The following is a 16727-nucleotide window of genomic DNA, read 5'->3' as shown; positions in this document are numbered from 1 at the left end:
TTGCTGGCATGGAACCACCACATTAACTGTTAGAGAGAATGGTGATATATGCATACATAGTCACAAAAGAAGGTTAATTTTCATTAATAATTGCTTTATCCAATTGATCTCAGAGAAAAGCTTATCATCCAGATGGTGGGTTAGTATACAATGTGTGCCCAAAAGTTGTAAAGAGGGATTCTCAGTCTGGGCACAAGCATTTTCAAGTAAAGCTTGGCTTGAGTTCTTCTAAGAGACAGACAGACAACAGATTTTTTTGTCATGTTAATTATTAAAATGGCTCACATCTAGTTCCAAAACCCCTAATTTAAAAAAAAAAAAGTAATCAAGAATCTACATTACTAATGATATTGACCTCAGAGAGGCTGATTTGAGTGGCCGTGCTAATGGAAAATGTCCAACATGAAAGTTAAAGTTCTGATGAGATACGTTCTAAAAAAAATTTTTTTGACAATGTTTCATCAATTTGAGGTTAACAACAAACTATGAAACCAACAAAAAAATAACAACCATTAAGAAAAGCGGGATTGTTCAAAAACTAAAGAAATTGTTTTTTAAAAAATGAATAAAAAGAAGAGCCCCTAAAAGGAAACATAGTCTCTGAGCTTCCCAGTTCACCTCTGGATGCATCTTGGCTGCTGTCTCCATCTGAGGCTGAAATGGAAAAGGTCTAGGGTTCAGAAAATGGTCACCAAGTAACAGCACGTTCAGAGGTCTAAGGTAACAGAATGTCCCGAAGTTCTCAGTCCAAGATTTTGAGGTTAACCAGCTAAATAGCAAAGAAGTAGGTGAACTCACTCCATGCTTGGGGTGATGCAGGACATGTAAACAGGTTTCATTTACCTGTGCATCACCATAGTTTCCCACCCCAGCCTCTGGGCAGTTTGCCAGCCACTCCTTGTTAGCTCTTCCGGATGTGATTTGAGGTTTCAAAATCTACAGCAGAAGTTAAAAGGTCGGCTTTGTCTATGCCACTGGCCAGAATGTCCCCCCTACTTGTTTCCCCAAGCAAGGTGGCATGTACTATACAGGTAAGCACCACAGAATCTCACAAGCAGTTTCACAAAAGTTTTCCTCACAGGCACAAAGTGGATCTTGGGCTGTTGGTTTTTGAAAAAGCTTTCAGGCCTACCCCCTTTCTAAAGGCCCGGTTGGGCAGAATCTGCAGCTAGGCACCTAGTGTCTCTTAAGCAAGCTCTCACAGAGCTCTTCCTCCACAGTGCAGGATCCGGAATGCTGGTCCCCATTCCCAGATGAGACAGATCTTACAGGTAGGCACCCCAGAGTCTCACAAGCAAGCTCCCAGGAGTCTTTCTCATAGGCACCTGATCATATCTGAGCTTTTCCACCATTTCATAATGATGACATCTTACTAGTAACTGGTACAATGATTACTTGACCATTAAAACATGCTACATTTTCACCATTTTCACTTAAGGTTCAAACACACTTAAATAAATGGGTTTTCCCGTCAATAAAATATATGAACAGGGCCCGCTATTCTCAAGTTACGCTAATCTTATCAAGTAGCAAGTTGTTCTCATTGTTCTACAGAAATAATAAGTGACTTAGATTTTTAGGAATATTGAATATTGAATTACTCTTCTCCCAAGGCACAGTATATTTATTTATTTATTTGTTTATTTAGTTATTAAATTTGTATACCGCCCTATATCTGTAGATCTCAGGGCAGTTCACAAAATAAATGTGCAATGCATAATGTAAAATAGGTGAATTCAGCTGATATGTGTGGTGTAGAATATGATGCGCAAATAAGTGTATTTTGTTTTTCTCTGGAAACAGTTTAGAAGATAAAAGTGTGTATAACTTAGGTCTGCATTTAATGTCATATGGTATCATGTGATTAAAAGCTAATTGGTTAACTGTACCTCTATGCTATATTTGTAACTTAATTATATATTTTTCTTTTTGTTATCCAGGTAGTTCGTTCTACACCCATCTTGGTTATAGTGGTATATTTTTATTTTCTACTTCAAATATGTATATAACCTCAAATGATCAAGTAAATGACTGAAACATGTGAAAGATGGACTTTTATACAGTTTGGAACCATTAATACAGTAAATACTATTCAGCTAGATTTAGAACCTCAAAATTTGCCTTGAATTTAATATAGATATGAATTTCTTCTGAATTTTCTGAAGGGCAATCCATAATCCTGAGGTGGCACATTTTCCTGGAGAATGTCAGCAGGGTCAATCTTCATTGCTGTCAATGGAGAGGGACAACATGGCTCTTCCTGTCATGCTCTGCCGAGTGAGATGAACAGTCAGGTCAAGTTGGAGCTGTAAGAGCTCTTTGAGGCTTCTCCTTCACCTGCCCGACATGCCTGAGAAGGGCCTCTGGGGATGTTTCTTTGAGGTGTATGTGCGCAGAGTCTCTTCAAGAGCACTCCATTCTCACCTAGTCTAGAGCCAGATGTCTTGCCACTGAAGGAAAGTAGCAATTTTAATCTAAAATAAAAGTACAGTGGTACCTTGGTTGTCGAACTTAATCCATTCTGGGAGTCCATCTGACTCCCAGAACCATTCGAAAACCAAGGAACGGCTTCCGATTGGCTGCACTCAATCAGAAGCCGCTTCAGACGTCCGGCTTCCAAAAAATGTTTGCAAACCGGAACACTTACTTCCGGGTTTGGTAGCCGATTTGTTCGGAAGCCAAGCCATTCAACAACCAAGCTACCACTATACTAGGATAGATGTTCTAGCAGCAAAAACTGTGAGGCAACAACTAATATGTGATCCTATGCCCACTCTCTCCTAGGGCAAGGTGGACTAAAAGTGCTCCTAGAGCATCTGTCTCCCCAGGCAAATTGGCAGGAAAACACTTTTGATATCCACAAATATCAAATGTAATTTACAAACTTTATCCAGCAGTTTATCTACGGTTTATTTACTACCAAAAAACCCCACAGTTGGCTTATGAATGTTGGGTAGCAGAGTATCCAAGGATACAGTTTCTGGTTGTTCAATGGAATATACTGCTTTGACTTATCAAAGACATGGGAAGTCACTATTCCCTAAAGGAGATGGCAGCATCTGTTGTCTTTTGGCTTAATTGTTCTTAGTCATTTGATATGTCGCTGAATGGGTCTCCACCCAAATTTGTTTTTACTACCTTAAAAAAAATTACAGTCTGTTTTTCAAGAGATGGCTTACAGCTGTATTTCAAACTACGACAGCATTACAATCTACAAGAATAAAATATTACATACATTCAGCAAGCATTACGGAATAGATACTACAGACATGGACTTTAATAAGACGGTCTTGCACAAGGTTGTGCTTTAATAGGGTGCTGGCTCATGGAAGCCCACCCTTAACTCTGCTTCTCTGTTACGTGCCAAGATGAAGGAATGGCCTCCTGGAGCCTCAGGAGAAAATGGAATTTCTCTTCTCTGAATTTCCTGGAAGATAGTCCACCTGTGACCTCTTTGTGACTAGCCAGCCAGCTATGGATTTCCTTCAAAGCAGAGCTTCTGTCAACATTGTGCATACGTTGGAGGCAGACAGATGTGCCTGGGGTGAACTCACCTCCCTGTTCACCTCCTCCTTTCCATTTCTTGTTGTTTTCAGAAACAGTTGTTTTTGAAATGATAATAGAATTGGTGCCTGTTGGTATGGATGTTTTTTTATTTGGTTTTGAGTAGGGACCAAAGGGTTTGTGCCCTCTTCCAGTCTGCACTGGCAGGGCAGGGTATCCATTCCTCCTGGCAATGCAATGAAAATTGACCTACCTACATGTTCCAGGTGTCTTCTCAAGGTTAAGGGCTGCCCTCTGTGAGACTTAGAGAAACAGAAATTTGTAGTAAGGAAAATTTCCAACTTTTCTTTTTTGTGTGTACTGAAGCAAGTCTTCTTATATAACAACCCCTTTATATATTTACGGAAAATATCATACTTTTGTTTTTCATATTTTTTGTTTTTTGTATATCTACATAGAATTATTAATTACTTTTTTTAAAAAAAAAACATACTTTTTACCATATAAAAATTCCCATCAGCTATTTTTCTTTTTAAAACAATTTCTTAAAATTGTGCTTGTTGGAGGCTGTGATCCTGCACACAGTTAATCTGCTTAAGTCCTACATTTAAGCTGCCCGATTGTGTGTAGGATTGCTGCTGAAGCTATTTGCAAATTAATGTTCTTCAACAAAAGCCCGACCTATCGTTGTTAGATCAAAACTGGTGCCTTTTAAAAGAACTAAATTTTTAGATAATTCCATCATAAAAGGCACCATTGCCTTTTATCTGTGAAAGTCCATTTTAAACATTGTTTCTATAATACTTGTATACCTTCAGGAGTGGAAAGTTTTGTTCATTCTTGCTGAATATATAGCCCTGTGCCAAAAATTGCCTTAAAAACCCAATATAAATTATATATTAATTGTAATATATAATTTTATATATTAATTTGGTTTTATTCCACATCATTAACCATAAACTCAGCATGCAATTGGATTACCACATTACCTGTAAAAGGAATGAGTAGTTCCTAATACTAATTAAAATCAGTTCTGAAGGGGAGTTTTGGACCATTCAAGAACCCATTATTTGGATAAATATTTGGGCAGCTTGCCTGTGATAGTGGAGGAGCAGGGCAGGAGGAAATCCCACAGCCCACTGATGAAGTCTCCCTCACTTAATAAGAAGTTCACTGAATAGAAGTTCCCACACTGTGATTGTAGGAGCCATGGGGGGAAAAGTCTCCATTGGCCTAGTTGCCATAGGGGAAAGTGCTAGAGGAATATAAAATACAATGACCCCAGAGTTATAATTCATTGGTTGGAATGACTGTGTATAAAAAGGAGAGTGTGGTAGTTATGCCTCTTTCTCAATAAAATGTTTAATATGACCTTAGGATTGGAGATACTATATTATTGTAGTTGGTAAATTATTGTAGTGTCCTGCTAAAAAATGAGGTGCAGCAAAATTCGGGCTTGCAGTCTCCACTATTTGCAAAACTGAGGAGACTTTGGAAGTTTTTGCTTGTGTGTTTAGTTAATCACAGGTTTCCACAGCTGAAGTTGGTTTGACAATAAACTATGGTTAACCAAAAACAGACATGAAAGCTTCCCCACTTCTCTGAATTATATGGGGAAATTAGGTGAAAGTGTTTGAGCCCAAAGTTTACTGAGCTTTGTACTTGATTGTGCACGTTGTATTAAACCAGGCATAGGCAAACTTGGCCTTCCAAACGTTTTGGGACTACAACTCCCATCATCCCTAGCTAGTAGGACCAGTGGTCAGGGATGATGGGAATTGTAGTCCCAAAACGTCTGGAGGGCCAAGTTTGCCTATGCCTCTGTTAAACTATGGTTTGGCATGGTGTATATATGTTGCCATAGAGTTAATCTCTTCCATTCCCCTTTTCTGTGTCATTTCTGATTTTTCTGGATTGTAAAAATTAATGATAAAATAAAACTGTCCTATCAGGAGTAACTCACCCAGTGGGGAGAAGCTGCAGCAATAGTCTCCCAGCAGCGGGGAGGGGTGGGGTTAGGGCTATGCAGGACGCTCCCACTGGTTCAACCAATCAGCCCCAAATTCTCCACTGCCTCACCCCTTTTCTCATGGTAAGTGGCAGTGACCATGGTGGCTGGAGGCTGTTGTTTTGGCTCCATGGCACTGGGCAAGCTGCTCTTCCCTCCTCCTGTCAGCTAAAGAAACAACCTGCTCAAATGATATCAGCTCACATCTAACTATATTTGGTAGGGAATACATCAAACTTGCCTATCTTCCTTATGTACTTTGGGGAAAGAGTGAAATGACTTAAAGGGAGTAAACTGCCATTAAGTTTAGCTTATAGTTAATCACCTTGGTAGTCCGAAGCACACTAAGTGGCTCGATTCTGTCAATTGTATACAATTATTACAAATGGAATTTCTGCCATTAAATGCTCCGTTCCTATGCGTGGAGCTGATTGCATCATTTTTTCCAAAACAAATCATAAAAATTAACTCTGCATTCAAAGCATATAAAAAGATTAACTCCAGTTGTGCAACTCTAAAAGCCATAAACAGAAAACATTTTGTACGAAACCACCTAGTACTGTGTGAAATTATATATTTTTCTACATGTTTTTTATGTTTACACTGTGCATTCTGCTGGATGCTTATTTATTTCTAGTTTTCAGATTTGGCTCTAAAGCCATATAATCTGATTTTTCTTTTGCCCTCTCTTATTTTGTGATAATATGTACTAATGAAAGTGGAAGAACCCCTGGCTTTTGTCCAAGTGGCAATGTTAATGTTTCTCAGTATATCTGTATCATGGCAACACAACCACTAATGTGCCAAGTGAAACCTCCTTTACACCTTTTTGCTTGTACTCTGTTACAAGAGTCTTGAAAGACTCTTGAATGTAATGCAAAGCACCCCACCTCACCCCCGTGATCTCACAAGTTTCATGTGCAGTTTTTTTGGCAGGTCTTACTGCTTAGCCATTCTGGGTTCAAGGAAGAAACTTTTAGCCCTTCCCTGGATGTGGAAACCCTTTCCTGTTCAGATGCACACCTTCTTGTGATATTAACAGAGCACCAGGTGGTGTGGACTTCATTTGCCCTTTGTGGGATCTTGACATTGGAATCAGATATTATGCAGAACATGAAAGGAAGTGTAACTAGTCATAAATAAGCACAACATTTGCTGCAATTTGAGATAATGAGCAGATTAAACCTTTTGAAAAGTTCTACACACAAGAAGCATTACTATCTCATGGGAAGAGAATATATTTGTTCTGGAATAGTTTTAAAATAATTTCCTTCAGTTCAAGGATAGGCAAAGTTATGCATAACTTAGGTTTAATATTTGATTCGTTAATATTAAGTGAAGATCTTTTGTTCTATGCTCAGTGAACAGATTTTCATTAATTATTTGTTCATTCCTTTGTATTTCCAAATGCCTGCTTTAATAAATCTAACCTTTTCCCCTTCCACTAAATAGAGAATAACTTTTTTGGCATTTTAAGATACTTCAAATTGTACAACTTTCTGAAAAGCATTTTTAATGTTTTAATGCACATTTTGTTGCATTTCAACTTAACCTATCTCTTGTCAGTGAAAATACTTCCCGCCCTTGAGCTTTTGCAAAACTTATTTCACTGGGAAAGGAGAACTGTAACTCAAGCAAAAGGATACATTTTTCATACTCAAAATGAAATTTAGAAGAATCAGGGAAACAATGGTGTACTTTTAGCTGCTCAAAACAGGCCTTAAACTATCCTATGTATTATTCTTGGCTGGTCCATGTGGTTAGAACTCCCTCACAGAATTCTTAGGAGATGATACCTCTCCTTCTTCCTTTAAATTCCAATTGAACTCCATCTCTTCCACGAACCCCTTGATTTGTCTCATTGTCTGAAACCTTATTATACCCAGTTTCCTGGGAATAAGCCCTATTAAACTCAATGGGATTTACTTCTGAGTAGGCAAGTATAGGATTGCACTGTTAATTTTTATCACCAATTACGTGTGTAATCCTATACCTACTAAACACTAAGTCTCATTGAGCTCAGTGGAATTTACTTTTGAATATAGATGCATAGGATTGTGCAGCAAGTATATGGAACTCTATTTCCCCCTGTTCCTTTGCTGTTATCCTGCTCTCTCCCTTTTCTTGTTCGTTCCCCTTAAATAGTAGATTATAAGCTGCTTAGGGCAGGGGCCAGTATTTTTGCTTAACTTATGTTAACTCTTTGAAGTACTATACAAATAACAGAAGAAGTTTCTATATAGTGCATTTTACTATTACAGTATTACTATTTTCATCCTTTTTTTAGAATATAACTTAAGAAAGAACAGAGTACATATTGAATTTGAAGAGTAGATACAGTACAAGTTTTCATACCACAGAGCATTCACTGAGAAAGTCAGGAGCAAATAAAGTTCTTGGCTTTCTGCATTTTTGGCAAACAAAACTTAGAACACTGAACAATACATTATAGAATTATAGTAAATTTTCATTTCCTGTGTTTAGTACTTTTCATAGAGACAAAAAAAAAAGTTACAGTCAGGGAAGTAAATAAAAATACATTCTTTCTCTTAGAGGATTATGGAACGCCAACGGATAATTTTGAAGATACTACAAATAATAGTAATCCAGTTACTTCTACGGATGTTTCCGACAAAAACAATGAAGATAGCATCACTGTAAGTATAGACATAGTTTCCTGGTTTGTAATCTTAGCAGACTTTCTGACAAGGGATCTGATACGTTTGTGGTGTTTTAGCTTGTAACAAGACACCACCTTGACTATACCCCAGAGCTTTTCACAGGCATTTATATAATGTGAAACAATTGCTTTTTCAAAGAGTTGGTAAATTATAGATAGAAAACAGTGTGTACAGTTTGTTTCATACGTTACCATTAAGTGATATTACTTAGTTGCAGCTTCCAAGCTGCATAGAAACGACTCCCAATTACAGCCTGAAATATTTTGGGTTTCCCTCCTTTGGCATGAAAAATATGGTGTAACTTTAGCTGAATGGTTCTAGTGAGCACCCACATAATTTAAGTAACTATAAGGTCAATGCGGGTGGCGCTGTGGTCTAAACCACTGAGCAACTGATCAAAAGGTCGGTGGTTCAAATCCCCATGACGGAGTGAGCTCCTGTTGCTCGGTCCCAGCTCCTGCCAACCTAGCAGTTCGAAAGCATGCCAAAAAAGTGCAAGTAGATAAATAGGTACCACTCCGGCGGGAAGGTAAACGGTGTTTCTGTGCGCTGCTCTGGTTTCCAGAAGCGGCTTAGTCATTCTGGCCACATGACCCGGAAAAACTGCAGACAAATGCCGGTTCCCTTGGCCTGTAAAGCAAGATGAGCACCGCAGCCCCAAAGTCGTCTCCAACTGGACTTAACTGTCAGGGGTCCTTTACCTTTTTAAAGTCAAGATAAACTGGATGTTGTATGCATAGGATGTTGTATCCACGGGAGCGGATGATCTTGAGATATTTTCCTGGTTCTGGTTTCCTTAGCAAAAAGCCATAGAAGCCATATTTTGAAGTCTCTTTTATCGAAGAGGCAACCTTAATTATTATTTTTTGAGGATTAAAATTCTAAATTCTCAGCTCTTACTAGGGCGCTGTGACTATCCCTAGTAAGAGCAGCCTAGGTGTGTAACACCCATAGGCTCTGGGTGGCAAAAGTTCAAGCTGCAAACTTCAAAAGTTTTTCCAGTTTGACAATTCTGATATCATGTTCAAAATACTGCTAATACTTCAATACTGGGTTTAATGTACCTTGCTTTTCTTTTAGGTCTATGTTGTAGTGGGGATTGCAGCATTAGTGTGCACCGGCTTAGTTATTTTGCTCATTATTCTCAAGTTTGGAAGGCACTCCAAGTTTGGAATGAAAGGTAAGAGGGGCTGCTTTTATTTCTTTACTTCGATGGGTTAGATTGTTGCTTTTTGTTTTTTTATACACACTACATACATTTACATAGGGATGCAGGTGGCGCTGTGGTCTAAACCACTGAGCCTCTTGGGCTCACTGGTCAGCGGTTCAAATCCCCGTGACAGGGTGAGCTCCCATTGCTCGGTCCCTCCTCCTGCCAACCTAGCAGTTCGAAAGCATGTCAAAGTGCAAGTAGATAAATAGGTACCGCTCTGGCGGGAAGGTAAATGGCATTTCCGAGCGCTGCTCTGGTTCGCCAGAAGTGGCTTAGTCATGCTGGTCACATGACCCGGAAGCTGTACGCTGGCTCCCTTGGCCAATAAAGCGAGATGAGCGCCGCAACCCCAGAGTCGGTCACGACTGGACCTAATGGTCAGGGGTCCCTTTACCTTTACCTTCATATACATTTACATGTGTAAACTTTGTACAAAATACATACAGTATGCATGCTAACTCAGAAAATGGAAGGTGTATTTTAATGTTCCTCCTGAAAGATACAGCAATTTTTTTCTCCATGATTCTTGAAGTCTGCAGTGCATATTAGCAGTACAAAGTGCTGGGCCCCTATACCCTTTCTTCCACTAACAAATGTATACTGGGGCTGTGCTAAATGTTTGTATGTGTTTGTATGTTCTGGTACGAAAGCATTTTAAGGCAGCCCAAAATGCCCACTTCCTGAAATTCCCCTAAGTGCACCTTGGTCCCTTTATGGTCATGGGTGCTTTCTTTCTCTGCTTCTCCCTCAGCACCATTTCAGAGTGAGGCCATTACTTTCTATATCTCATTATCCATAGTCTCCATGGATGTGGCGAGTGCTGTAATACTTTGAGTGCATGTCACAGGAGGGGGAATGTGGAACCACCAATGAAGGTGTTTCTCAGCCAACAGAGTTGTGGGGGCTCCTTCTCCTGTGCCCATATGCAAAAGGTGTTTTGTCTTCAGTTTCCTACTATTCCGATGATTAATACAACTTGCTACTGAAAAACCGAACTGTTCATTTTCATTGCTGCTTCTTTCACTCTTCAGTAACCATTTTAACCATTACGCCATGATCAAATAGTTTGTGTGCTTATTCAGTAGTAGTGAGAGTTCCGCTTGCTCCCCCCCCCCAAAATATATTTTTCATAGAGGAAGTGATTTGGCAGCAGTGGTCACTGATGTGATTAATTCTCTGTAAAGGAATAGAAAGGGGTCAAGATGCAGTTGTAAGTCAGTGGTTGCTTTAGCTTTTCTCATATTTGCCCAGTCAGTCTACCATATGTGGGCATGTCTACCATGTGTGGTAATATGCACCCGTTTCATCTTCATATTTCCAGGAACAAGTGATAACTTTTCACAGGCTATATGATGTCACTTAATACAACTTTCTCTCAGATGTGAACATAAATACAATCAATTTATATCCATATCATCTCCCTCCTGATTAACTCTGTTTGGATGCAGTCATATTTCATACTATGATTATTAGGGGAAATATTTTTTTAAAATACAGCAAGTCTTGTAATTCCTTTATATAAAACCAGTGCTATTTTTCTAGAAAAAGAGGTGCTAGAACTCACCATTAACACCTCCTTCATTCTCTTATAATGGCAGTGGTGCCCACCTGAGAAGTGCCGGAATTGAGTTCTGGCTGAAAAAAAGTCCTATATAATACTATAATTCAGCTGCTTTGTAGAGATGCTGTCCTACACAGAGTAGATCCAGTGAAGTTAATTGACATGACTAATTTGAGATAATTAATTTCACTTGAATCAATTTTAGGCCTAGCTGAATACAACTATATGTACAAGTCCAACTGTCCCATCACAAAAAAGCACAGACCTGAAAGGGGTTTAGAAGGGGCAACCAAAAGGCTTTAGAGGTTCATTTGGGACATCTACAAGGAAAGACTAAAATGTTTGGAATATTTTAGGTGGGTTTTGTCTTGTGTTTTAAGGCAGCTGTTGGGTGACATGAACTCAGGATCATCCAATAAAGTTAATGGGCGTGGATTCCGAACATACAAAAATCATTACTTCACACAATGAATAATCCATTTATGGTATTCACTGCCACAAGATGTGGGGATAGCCCTTGGCTCGGATGGTTTTTAAAGTGGATTGGACAAATTGGACTGTCAATTACTATCAGCTGTGGTAAATAAATAGAGCCTTCAGGTTCAGCGGTGGTATATGCCTGAATACCAGTTATGGGGAGTCAGTTTTGTGGGAGAGCTACGACCTTCATGCCCTGATTGTGGGCTTCTCAAAAGCATCTGGCTAGTAGCTGGAGAAGTTCAAACAACGGCCACTTATTTGGGAATCCTGGCAAGCAGCGGTTAGAGCCACAGCCTGGTCAGGTCATCTTTACCATGGTATGACCAACTGGGGACATCAGAGCCTCTCTTGCAGTGGCGCCTCTCAGCAGGAAGTGCCCATTTGAACAGGCCAACATGAGACCAGCTGGAGGCATGGCTGAAGTGGTAGGCCAGGGCATCACTCAGGTCCATCCAATTTTTATAAGTTCAGGCTGCACCCGGGCTTCCCAGCACAGATCAGTATTGGTTCTTATCTTGGCTAATTATGCTGAGTGTTTTGATTATGCATGTAGCCCCTTCATGAGGCCATCAAACAGGGTCATACGACTTGCAAATAATTTTTCAAGTTCTGTAAATTCCCCTGAAGGTGCTGACTTCTCAGTTTGTCAACATAAAATTTTATTTGCAAATATGCAAACCACAGAAAAGTTTTATTTCCCATATACAGTTTGATTTTAAGAAATCCAGTTCCATGACCAAGGTCTATATATCTATTCGGTCAGACATTTTATTTCGTTCATCAGAGGTCACTACAGTCCCTCTAATGGCAAAGAAATACCTTGAGAAATAAGATTAAAATGATAAGAAATGGTTTTCAAAGAAGGTGCAGTAATTTATATTTACCTTAACTTACAACTTCACAGGTCTCTTTGGAAGTTTAAATCATTATAAATTATTAAAGCTGCTGTTGGGATGGCTACAGACAACCCGTATTTTTGGGTTCTTTCTCAAATAGCTTTGACTTATGAAAATGTTATGTTTATGGCATAACTTTTGAAAAGTCACGCAAAAAGGGGTCTTGTTTTCTTTACAAAGAGCCCTGTTTTGGCTCAATCTTTGTAAGACCAAGGGAAGCTGCATAAATAGGGTTGGCACAGTTATGATAAAAAAAGAGTCAGGATCCTGGTTTGGGCCCAGCTATCATTCAAAGGTGAACCGTGTCCCTTAAATGCCATTTCCCCAACTGCTTACCTTTTAAAAGGCCTTGTTCAAGCCTGCTTCGTTTAAAATATGTGGACAATAAACAATGGGATGCTGTTCTTGTTTATTCAGAAGCAAGTCCTATCGAGTTCAGTCAGATTTACTCAATAGGAAATCTGTGTAAACAACAGGGAATAAGCCACATTGATCTCAGTGGGTCATATAAACTTTAGATGGTATACAGTTGCATTGTATACTGTTGGATTCGATTTCAATAGAACACGGCACACACAATGTCATTGTATATTTCATAAGTCTAACCAAATTATAGACCATTTTATAAAGAGCAGAACATATACCGCTAAACATTTTTTATTAAGGCATATATAAGATTTTTTGAAGGAGCCTATCATCTTCTCAGCCTTCTCTCATCCATCTCTCCCTTCTCTCATATATCTGTATTTGTATACACCCACAAAACCAGAGAGATATTATGTTATTGAGGCCATATTTCTACTGAACATGATTTTTCTGCTCAGAAAGTGAGTTACTTTGATCACACAGAAAAGCTACTGTGTAAATGTGAAGTAGTAACAGTATTTGTTCCTTTAACAATGGAAGAAATTGAACTAGCTTTGAACTCTGGAAGGGGCTTAAGTTCAGCTCACTACCTCAGAATTCCATATTAGCACTATTCTAAAAATCATTACCATCACTAGTGTAAAATTAGGAAAGTGCTTACCATAGTGATGTATCCTCCCTCAGGGTTGCTGCCAACATATGTTTAAAGAAAAATCAAATGTAAGCTAATGAGATCTTTCTGTCTGAAAGCACATCCTTGCTCAGAAAGATCATTGAGTGTTGTTGCCTACTCTAAATTTCAAATGCAGTGAATTTGGCTGCAAACTGTTTCAAGCCCTAAGACGTATTCAAAGTTTTTTCAGTTCATTTGGGGGAGCTATTGATGTAATTCATTCCACCTTTAATTTGTTCCTCACCCAAGAGACGGATATATCACTACATGGTTGATCTGTATAAAGGTCCTCGCTGCAACTCATATATCTCATCTGAAAATCTGTGCATCTGTTATGGAGATGGGTTAAGGCAGCATAAGCAATAACTTCACTAGGGACTACAAACGGTACTTGCCAAAAATATGGCCACTTTCCAGCTCTGGTTTTGCCCTTTGTTTCTTCTTCTTTTGAATTTTCCATTAGAGCAGCAGAAAAGTTCTAGTATTCTTTTACGGTGATTGACTGGGTTGCCCTAATTTCTCTGTTGGTTTGTATGCCAGTTAAGTTCATTCAGAACTTCTGAGGCTTAGAATCCCTGTGCTCAGTGTGGAGTTTTGAAAAACAGATTAGTTCGTGGATGAGATTATGCGACTTCTGCTTATCAATATCGTATTATATTAAAAAGCTTAAACTGTGGTGACGTAAAAAGCAGTGTGTTGAACTTCAGTGCCAACAGAATGCTTGTATTGAACACTGATGGCCTGTGCACCAAAACAGCACACAGGTTTTCTCATACTTAATTTAGACCAATTCAAATCAACTCCATTAGTAACCCTTCCTATATTAGACTCAAAATGATTTAAATGAATGAAATGTGGGGTTTAATTTTTAATAATCTGACACTGGATCTAGATTTTTAAAAGTTTGTGATAGTTATCCAAACAGGGTGGTTTTAGGAAGGTTTCCATGTTCCTGAGTTGGATTGTGTTGTTGACAAGGCATCTTGAGTCGGATCAGGGACTCCCTAATCTTCCAAGCCGCTATGTGGCTTCAGCTTTCCAAAGCATCCTTTTGCTTTTTTCCCTGAAAACCAAAACCAAATTGACTGCATAAGGACCCAGAGCTCAAGAGGGATTGAGGTGAAGAGCTGGGGGAGGGACAGGGGCTTGTCTTCTCATTCACGATAGAATAGAGCATTAAAACCAAAGTCTTTAAAGAGCCTAGGTCTATCAATCCAGTTTGCTCGACGTGTTTAGAAAAAGAATTACCTTAGAGCATTCCCGATTGCAGTTTATCAACACATAATCCCACCCCTGTTATCTGATTTATTTGATGCAAACCAGTCAAGAGCTTTATGTTTGATCCATCCTTACAGATGCAATGCAATTACCGGTATATTTCCATCCCATTCCCCAAATGTTGGTCCCCACTACAGTCTCTTACTACGACCCTTAGGGAAACATGCCGAAAATAGCACTACATTGCTAAAATTTTCACTTGGCTCAAATCCAGCTCATCTTTCGCTGATAATCTCTCTCACAGTTCTTTAAATATACCTACATAAGGGCCGAACTAAAGCACACAATAATACAGTGCTCCTGTATTATGTAGCAATCATTTGTGCCCTGCTAAATTGTTCTCTAGTTCATATCCTACCTATTACTTGGGCATTTCTTCTTCATAGTCTCTGTGAATGCACACAAATGGATTTTGTGCCTGTGCAGAGTATCCTGGTGATTGATGATACTTCCTGCTACTCCATCTTGACTCTCCCGCTTCTTCCTGAGTTCCTTCACCTCACTTTTACCATATACCTCTGTTATTCCCTTGTTCCTGGATCTATAGCCATGACACCCATTACTACTTGGCTCATGCTGAAGACTGGGACTGTGATCTCTGGAAAGAAGAGCATCCATCTTCTCTATGGTCCAGTTCCTGGAGCCTTTCACCAATTTATTGTGATGATAAGAGGCAACTATGCATCAGATTGGGGCAAAGGTTCCTGTGCATATATCACATATGGATTCCTGCTATAGGTTAGGGATCTCTTTCTGTACTAATAGTATTACACATTAGCCTCCAGAATCGTGGAGACACACACCCATAAGGTTTCAAAGCCGCCACTGGGAGAGGGATCCAACTCCATCAACTTTCACAGTCCCCTCTGCTTTGATTACCTCTATGGAGTCTGATAGTTGACCTACAGTAGATGGACTAGCAGGCGCTTATTTCAACATGAACATCAGACCTCAAAGCAGGAAAGTGCGTTTAGTTTCATTTTTTGCTTTGCCGTGGGTGATGTGAGTATTCCCTTTCGGTCTCATCATAGTATTTAGTAAAATTTCATTTTCCTCTACAATGATGATTGGTTATGAGTAGGGCATTCCTAATTCCATATTCTCCACCAAATTACTCAACTTCTTTTACGTACAAAATTATTCCTACCCACTTGTTCCATGGTATGGGGGCGGGTGTCATCCTGGATTCTTCATATGCCACAACCTTTGGCTGGCCACCATGGTTTTCAACACCCACTCAAATAGCATTACAAATTCAGCATCTTTCTTAGTCTTAATGTCAGCCCTAAATCCTGTTTCACAACCCCAGCATGAACATATTCTTATGTGTGCAGGAGTTCAGACAGGTGCAAACTAGCTCTACATATGTGCCAGAGCTCATGGGGGGCATATGCATACATGTTCTTGTTCAGTGGAGCATCTGTTGACATGAGAGTGCATGGGGAAGATTTTGCATGCAGTATCTCCTGTGCTTTTTTTCTTTAAAAAAATGTTTAGGGCTACTCATTTTCCCACTCATATTGAAATACTGCCCCTCAATGTGGCCAAACCTAGATTCACAAAATGTTTAAGGGTATGCATACCCCTGCGTACCCCAGAAAAAAGCACTGAGTATCTCCATGTGGACATTAGAACTCTTGCATTAGAGCTCTTTGGGTGTTTTCTTCTGTTACTGTACCCATTGAAACCCCTTTACTCTTGGCCTTTCACTTGAACCAGGGAAGTCTCTGAAAGAGCTGGACAGATATTTGGGCACTTCATTTTGCAACGCAAAAAAAGAGTTACCTTAGCACTATGCTCTTGGGTTCTGTCTGATTCTGTGACACAGTTAGGGGTGGTGGCAGATGTCCTATTGCTGTGATATATCTTACCTGATCTCAGGAACAGGAGAGTTTCATCCTAGAAAGAACGAAACAAAGGAAGCAGTGTGTGCCAGACTGTAGCATGTATGTACAGTAGCTAGGGTTCCTTTGGGACTCTGATCTAAAGACTATATCCTCTTGGGGTGATGTTGTGCCAGTGAATGCATTAGCAATTCCCTTTATCTAGCCTATAAATTCCAAATCC

General features: G+C 39.4%; 1 protein-coding gene across 8 annotated transcripts in view; it reads left to right on the top strand.

The window, feature by feature from the left end:
• Nucleotides 1-16727, top strand: part of NTRK2 (neurotrophic receptor tyrosine kinase 2) — a 180176-nt gene that overhangs the window by 57206 nt on the left and 106243 nt on the right. For 4 of the 8 annotated variants that reach the window (XM_053408870.1, XM_053408868.1, XM_053408876.1 and 1 more), the window contains exons 9-12: nt 1221-1271; nt 1941-1973; nt 8066-8169; nt 9274-9373. In XM_053408870.1, the coding sequence (XP_053264845.1) occupies nt 1221-1271; nt 1941-1973; nt 8066-8169; nt 9274-9373 (288 nt within the window). The remainder of the gene's footprint in view (nt 1-1220; nt 1272-1940; nt 1974-8065; nt 8170-9273; nt 9374-16727) is intronic. The other 4 variants (XM_053408872.1, XM_053408871.1, XM_053408873.1 and 1 more) reach the window with 2 other exon arrangements.

This window comes from Podarcis raffonei, chromosome 11, assembly GCF_027172205.1.
Source record: "Podarcis raffonei isolate rPodRaf1 chromosome 11, rPodRaf1.pri, whole genome shotgun sequence".
NCBI classification, from domain to species: Eukaryota; Metazoa; Chordata; class Lepidosauria; order Squamata; family Lacertidae; genus Podarcis; species Podarcis raffonei.
This window is presented reverse-complemented; position numbering and strand designations above follow the sequence as displayed.